Here is a 7,500-nt window from a genome sequence, read left to right as displayed (position 1 = left end):
CATAGAGGAAGATCTGTCTCCGGCCCAAGTTCAACGAGTGAATTAACTTATCGATCAGCTTTCTTCTGTTTTCTCCACAACTGCAGATCATACTCCTCTGATCCACCATGAAGCTATGGGGTGATCACGTGCATCGAACTCTACCACGTTGCCTGGGACAGAAAAAAACGCTGCGATTGGAGAAGTGGGGAGAATGAAGCATACAGGCACTTTTGAACAGTGCAGTCATCATTGCACCAGAGCGGGATGGGGCCCTCTGCTTCTTATCCCTTACCTGGAACTCTCACGGTTGAACAGGGCAGGTGTGAGTATGAGCTGCTGCCGTATGCTTTTGTTTATTCAGTTCCTCATATTGTTCACTGATGTTCCCCTACACTCTGGTGAGGGGAAAGGCTGTTGGACACAGGATTCTTCCTCAAATTCCAGTAGGCCTCTCTCCACATCGCACCAGAGCGGGATGGGGCCCTCTGCTTCTGCAATGATTATCAACCCCACAGCGCAGAATCCACATTCGAGACTTTTACCCTGTCACCTGAGGGCCTGGGTAAGTCAGTGCTTGTGAGTTCTCTGGGTTATGTAGTTGAGCGGGGCTCGTGAAACCACGTGACCAGGTGGTGAAAGAGTGCTCCATCCCTCACACAGAAACTGAGGTTCATGCCCATTTTAGGGGTTTGACCGTTAGCTTCATCCCTCCTGTTTAGCAGCCTTCCTGAGAGTCCACGCCTGAGAGGATCCACTGGACAGACGCAGCCAGGGCCACGTGGGCGGTAGGTCCTGAGGGATGCGCTCTGGTCTGAGCTGGTTCTCCTCACACCACACTCTGAGAAGCCATTTATCCCACAAACAGATCCATCACTGAGGGAGAGGAACCCCCGTTTCTCTTCGTGAGCAAGGAGTCAAACGCCTTGAATGGAAAAACGCAGCGATGGAAAAGACAAATCCTAGTCATCAGATGGGCCGGACGTAACACTGGAGAATTAACACACTGCTTCCTCTGACTGTGACATCATCTCTCAGGGAGATCTCTGTCAACACAACGTTCTTCAGGACCACGGTCAGGGTCAAGCTGTCGTACCAATGTGGGCGGCTCCGGGCAGAGGGTGCGGGAACCGTGGATGATGCTGTAGTCGAAAAAAAAAGGGCAGCACCTGTCTGGGTCTGGGAGACACAGCTGCTCATTCTACGTCAGCATCAACGACGAGTCAGCTTCAGAGAGTGGAAGATCCTGATCGTGACAGACCGAATGTACCGCACTGTCAGGGTTCCTGTGTGACCTGCTCTCTATTGTGCCCCTGCTGGTCAGGTCTGGTGACAGCTGTCATTTGTTTTTGGTTTTGTCATGTGCTTTTGTTTATTTTGGTCTTCCATGTGCCCTGGCCCCGCCCCTCACTTATTGTGCTCACCTGTGTCTCGTTGAAGTAGTATTAGTCTGTCTATTTAAACCCTGCCTGTTCTACCCTTTGTTTGTCAGTTCGTACCGCCTTCCACAGTGTGTTGTCCTAGCCTTTTGTTATCCTGATTGTCTTCTGTTCTTGACCTCTGCCTGTTTTTTGACTTTTTGCCTGTTGGATTTTGCCTCTTCTGCCTGCCTGCCTGCCTTGCCCTGTACCTGCTTTTGAACACTTGCCTGTCTCTGGATTTTGCCTTTGCCTGCCGTTTTGGATTGTTTGCCTCCCTCTGACTGCTCTGTGGTACGACCTCTGCTTGTTTTTTGGATTCCGCTTTCTGCCTAGTGTATTGAAGGACTTCTGCCTGGCACAATAAACATTTTATTTATTCATCAGTGAGTCTGCAACTGAGTCCCCTGTTTTCCCTGACAACACGAACTGACCATAATGGACTCAGCAGACTCCAGCCAGCTTCGAGAGGCTCTCTCTCGACAGGGTGCAATGTTGGGAAGACATGAGGGCCATTTTGCCAACGTTAACCAGACAATGGAGGCCTTCTCTGCCACCCTGACCAGTATCACTTCCCAGTTACAACAGATCCAGCTGGCACTGAAACCTAGCCATTCACCACCAGTAACGTCATCCGCCCCCCAGCAAACCCCTCCAGCTCAGCTGGCCCGAGAGCCCCGTCTGCCACCACCTGAGTCATACAACGGCGAACCAGGAACCTGCAGGTCCTTCCTCTCTCAGTGCTCTCTGGTTTTCGAGCTCCAGCCCACCACCTTCCCCACTGATCGAGCCCGTATTGCATATGTCATCACTTTGCTGTCTGGTCGAGCAAGAGAGTGGGGAACGGCAGTGTGGGAGACTCGGGCTCCATTCTGTGACAGCTACCAGGCATTTTGTGATGAGATGAGGAGGGTCTTTGATCGTTCCCAGCATGGGAGAGAGGCCGCCAGAGAATTGCTGAGAATCCGGCAGGGAGTCCGCTCAGTTTCAGATTATGCTATCCAGTTCCGCACTCTTGCCACCACGACCGACTGGAATACAGAGGCCCAATATGATGCCTTTCTGAACGGTTTGTCCGAGGCCATTAAGGACGAGCTAGCCACCTGTGAGCTACCAACTGGCTTTCAGCATCTGATAGATTTGGCCATACGAATCGACAGCCGCATGAAGCAACGTCGTCAGGAGTGGATTACTGAAGGAGCACGGGGTCCCTCCAGGTTTCATATGTTCACTCGCCAGCCTGAATCAGGGTCGTCTGCGCCAAGTCATCCGTCACCATCGACTGTCACCCCAGAACCCATGCAGGTCGACCATGCCCGTCTGTCCGTCTCAGAGAGACAAAGGAGGATCAGCACCAATTCCTGCTTGTACTGTGGCCGGCCCGGCCACTTTGTGTCCACCTGTCCAGTAAAAGCTAAACGCTCACCTTTGAACACAGGACTACAGGTGAGCAATACTCCGCTTTCCCGGCCCTCTACCACACGTACTCTTTTACCAGCTTACCTTGTCACTGACGGCCATAGACACATTATTTCAGTACTCATCGACTCTGGGGCAGAGGGGAACTTTATGAATGCAGGTCTGGCCGCCCAACTTGGCATCCCTTCCACTCCGCTGCAGTTCCCTGTGGAGGCCAACGCACTAACGGGAGTAAGGCTTGCTCGGATCACTCACACAACAGCTCCGGTGAGGCTTCTCATCTCTGGCAATCACTGGGAGAACATTGTTTTTCATTTGATTGATTCACCCCAGGCATCTGTTGTTTTAGGCCATCCCTGGCTAGCTCAGCACAATCCCCACATTGACTGGTCCCACAATAAGGTTTTAGAATGGAGCTCCTTCTGTTCGAATCACTGCCTCCGTGCTGCTCAGGCTCCTTCAACCCCGGTTCCCTCGTCTCCAGAGGAGCACCCTGACCTGTCCTCAGTTCCCCCTGAATATCGGGATCTCAGCATGGTATTTAGCAAAGCACGAGCCACTTCTCTGCCGCCTCACCGTCCATATGATTGCGTCATAGAGCTCCTTCCAGGGACTTCACCACCCAGAGGCCGCTTGTACTCCCTGTCGCCACCAGAGACGGAAGCCATGAACAGGTACATACAGGACTCCCTAGCAGCTGGCATAATTCGCCCTTCTTCTTCCCCAGCTGGGGCGGGGTTCTTCTTTGTCGGCAAGAAGGATGGGTCTCTCCGTCCCTGCATTGATTACAGAGGCCTCAATGATATCACTGTGAAGAACCGCTACCCGCTACCCCTGATGTCATCCGCTCTTGAGCTGCTGCAAGGTGCCACAGTCTTCTCCAAGCTTGATCTCCGTAACGCCTACCATTTAGTCCGCATAAGGGAGGGAGATGAGTGGAAGACTGCCTTCAATACACCATCAGGCCACTATGAGTATTTGGTTATGCCATTTGGTCTCACTAATGCCCCTGCCGTCTTCCAATCCTTTGTTAATGACATCCTTAGAGATATGCTAAATCTGTTTGTCTTTGTCTACCTGGATGACATCTTAATATTTTCCAGATCACTCCCTGAATACATCCAGCATGTCCGACGGGTGCTCCAGCGTCTCTTGGAGAATCAGTTATTTGTGAAGGCGGAGAAGTGCGAATTCCACAAGAGCACCATCTCGTTCCTGGGCTATGTGATCACGGCAGGAGGGATTCAAATGGATCAGCAAAAGATAAAGGCGGTAGAGAATTGGCCCCAGCCCACTTCCCGTCGCGACTTGCAACGGTTCTTAGGGTTTGCCAATTTTTATCGCCGCTTCATTCGCAATTTCAGTACCCTGGCAGCCCCCCTCACCTCCCTGACTTCATCCAAACTGAGATTTTGTTGGAGCCCAACTGCCGAGAGGGCATTCTCTGAGTTGAAGAGGCGGTTCACCTCGGCTCCCATCCTCATCCAGCCTGATCCTGCCCGCCAATTTATTGTTGAGACTGACGCATCTGACGTGGGAGTGGGTGCCGTTTTGTCTCAGTTTTCTGCTGTGGATGGTAAGCTACACCCCTGTGCCTTCTACTCCCACAGATTAACCCCCACGGAAAGTAATTATGACATCGGAGACCGGGAGTTACTGGCTGTCAAACTTGCTCTGGAGGAATGGAGGCACTGGCTCGAGGGGGCAAGTTCTCCTTTCTTGGTTTGGACTGATCATAAGAACCTTGAATATATCAGGTCTGCAAGACGTCTCAATTCCCGTCAGGCTCGCTGGTCTCTCTTTTTTGCTCGGTTTAACTTTACCCTGTCTTATCGCCCTGGTTCCAAGAACAGCAAACCAGATGCCCTCTCTCGTCAGTTTCAGGCATCTGAGGACACCCCGGAGGTCACTACAATTCTCCCCAAGCGATGTCTGGTCGCAGCTGCTCGATGGGATATCGAGTCGGTGGTCCGATCTGCACAGCAGGGTGAGTCTGGACCCAGCTCTTGTCCTCCTAACCTTTCGTATGTTCCTCAATCTGTCCGCTCCCAGGTTCTCCAGTGGGGACACTCATCAAGACTTTCCTGTCATCCTGGGATCCGACGTACGGCTGCCTTCATCAGTCGGATGTTCTGGTGGCCTTCCATGAGGGACGATGTTCATAGCTTTGTCTCAGCCTGCCCAGTCTGCGCCCAAAACAAGTCCTCCAACCGACCCCCTTCAGGCCTACTACAGCCTCTGACAGTTCCCAAGAGACCCTGGTCCCACATAGCACTGGACTTTGTGACTGGATTGCCTCAATCTAATGGTAACACCACCATATTAACTATCGTGGACCGTTTTTCTAAATCTGTGCATCTGGTCCCTCTTCCCAAGCTACCCTCTGCTAAGGAGACTGCCCTCCTCCTCATTCATCATGTTTTCAGGCTTCATGGTTTACCCACGGAAGTAGTATCGGACAGAGGACCACAGTTCACCTCTCACTTCTGGAAGGCTTTTTGTAAGTTGCTTGGAGCAAAGGTCCATCTCTCCTCTGGTTTTCACCCACAGACTAATGGCCAGACTGAACGGGCCAACCAACAACTGGAAGTGATGCTCCGCTGCCTGTCCTCCCAAGAACCCTCTTCCTGGAGCCAACAACTTCCCTGGGTTGAATATGCTATTAACTCCCTACCCTCTTCCTCCTCTGGTCTGTCCCCTTTTCAGTGTTGCCTGGGCTATCAGCCCCCTCTGTTCCCTGCCCAGGAGGAGGAGGTCGGAGTCCCTTCAGCACAAGCATTCATCCGGAGATGTCTACGGACCTGGAGGCGCGCTCGGAGGGCCCTGCTTCGTTCCACAGCCAGGATAAAACTACATGCTGATCGTCATCGCAGCACGGCTCCACGCTATCGGCAAGGTCAGCGCGTGTGGCTTTCCGCCCGTGACATTCCCCTGAGGGTGGATTCCCGCAAGTTGGCCCCTCGTTTCATTGGTCCCTTCCCCATCGCCAAGGTGATCAGTCCTGTCGCTGTGAGGCTGAGACTGCCCTCCACTCTCCGTCGTATCCACCCCACATTTCATGTCTCACAAGTTAAGCCCTTCATCCGCAGCCCCCTCTGCCCTGTCCCCAAGCCCCCTCCTCCCCCCCGCCTCATTGATGGCTCAGAGGCCTTCACGGTGCGCCGTTTATTGGATGTGCGGCGCCGGGGTCGCGGACTTCAATACCTCGTGGACTGGGAGGGCTATGGTCCCGAAGAGAGGTGTTGGGTCCCAGCTCGGGACATCCTTGACCCCACACTCATCCAGGAGTTCCACCGTCTCCATCCCACACCACCAGTTGGGACGCCAGGAGGCGCCCGTAGGAGGGGGGGTACTGTCAGGGTTCCTGTGTGACCTGCTCTCTATTGTGCCCCTGCTGGTCAGGTCTGGTGACAGCTGTCATTTGTTTTTGGTTTTGTCATGTGCTTTTGTTTATTTTGGTCTTCCATGTGCCCTGGCCCCGCCCCTCACTTATTGTGCTCACCTGTGTCTCGTTGAAGTAGTATTAGTCTGTCTATTTAAACCCTGCCTGTTCTACCCTTTGTTTGTCAGTTCGTACCGCCTTCCACAGTGTGTCGTCCTAGCCTTTTGTTATCCTGATTGTCTTCTGTTCTTGACCTCTGCCTGTTTTTTGACTTTTTGCCTGTTGGATTTTGCCTCTTCTGCCTGCCTGCCTGCCTTGCCCTGTACCTGCTTTTGAACACTTGCCTGTCTCTGGATTTTGCCTTTGCCTGCCGTTTTGGATTGTTTGCCTCCCTCTGACTGCTCTGTGGTACGACCTCTGCTTGTTTTTTGGATTCCGCTTTCTGCCTAGTGTATTGAAGGACTTCTGCCTGGCACAATAAACATTTTATTTATTCATCAGTGAGTCTGCAACTGAGTCCCCTGTTTTCCCTGACACGCACTTATCTTTTCTCTCTGTGTTAGTTTAGCTGATTAGTTTAGCTTTAACAACCATCGCCAAGAGCCATATCTGAGCTTCATCCACCTCCCTGCCATGCGCAGAGCACAGCACTAACAACCACCCCACCCTTTCCCTCAACCCAAACCTTCTCCACCCTTCTGAAAGGAGAGCCCTCCAGGGAAATCTCATCACTGGGAAATCTCATCACTGGGAAATCTCATCCCTGCTCATTAGGCATCTCTTTGCACATTTTCATGGAAGAATTTCAAATGACAACTCCACAATGCACATGTTCAACTGCTCACAATAAACACACTTAGATCAGAGAATGAACTCAAAGAGCACACACTCTGAGGTGTCTTCAAACAATACTCACTCAATGATACCTGAACATACTCAAATCACGCAGTCAAACCTAATACACGTGAAAGTCCCCGCCCCACACACACACACACTACATACACACTCACCCATTCGTATAGCTGACAGGAGGTCACTTCGAGCGTCTGTAATTGGCTGGGATTCCTGTCTCTTTGCTTCTCCAAAGCCAATAGAGAGGGGGAGTGCTGGAGGAGTGGGAGGCGGTGGGGGACCTGGGGGGGGCGGGGCCAGGATGGGTCCAGGAGGTGGGACAGGTGGAAGAGGATAGCCTATGATCCCAGAGACTGGACAAGCATGGGGAGGGGGTGGAGTAGTGCCCATGAGGGGCGTGGCAAAAGCCGTCTGTGCAGACGGAATGGGAGGACCAGGGGGAAGTGGAGG

The 7,500-nt window shown here is 52.5% G+C and overlaps 1 protein-coding gene across 1 annotated transcript in view; it reads right to left on the bottom strand.

Moving 5' to 3' along the window:
- Nucleotides 1-7,500, bottom strand: part of wasf3a (WASP family member 3a) — a 19,578-nt gene that overhangs the window by 1,493 nt on the left and 10,585 nt on the right. Inside the window, exon 8 of the mRNA XM_030792683.1 lies at nucleotides 7,209-7,500. This exon is cut by the window's right edge and continues 31 nt beyond it. Within this exon, the coding sequence (XP_030648543.1) occupies nucleotides 7,209-7,500 (292 nt within the window). The remainder of the gene's footprint in view (nucleotides 1-7,208) is intronic.

The sequence above is a fragment of the Chanos chanos genome, chromosome 15 (assembly GCF_902362185.1).
Source record: "Chanos chanos chromosome 15, fChaCha1.1, whole genome shotgun sequence".
In the NCBI taxonomy this organism is placed as follows: domain Eukaryota; kingdom Metazoa; phylum Chordata; class Actinopteri; order Gonorynchiformes; family Chanidae; genus Chanos; species Chanos chanos.
This window is presented reverse-complemented; position numbering and strand designations above follow the sequence as displayed.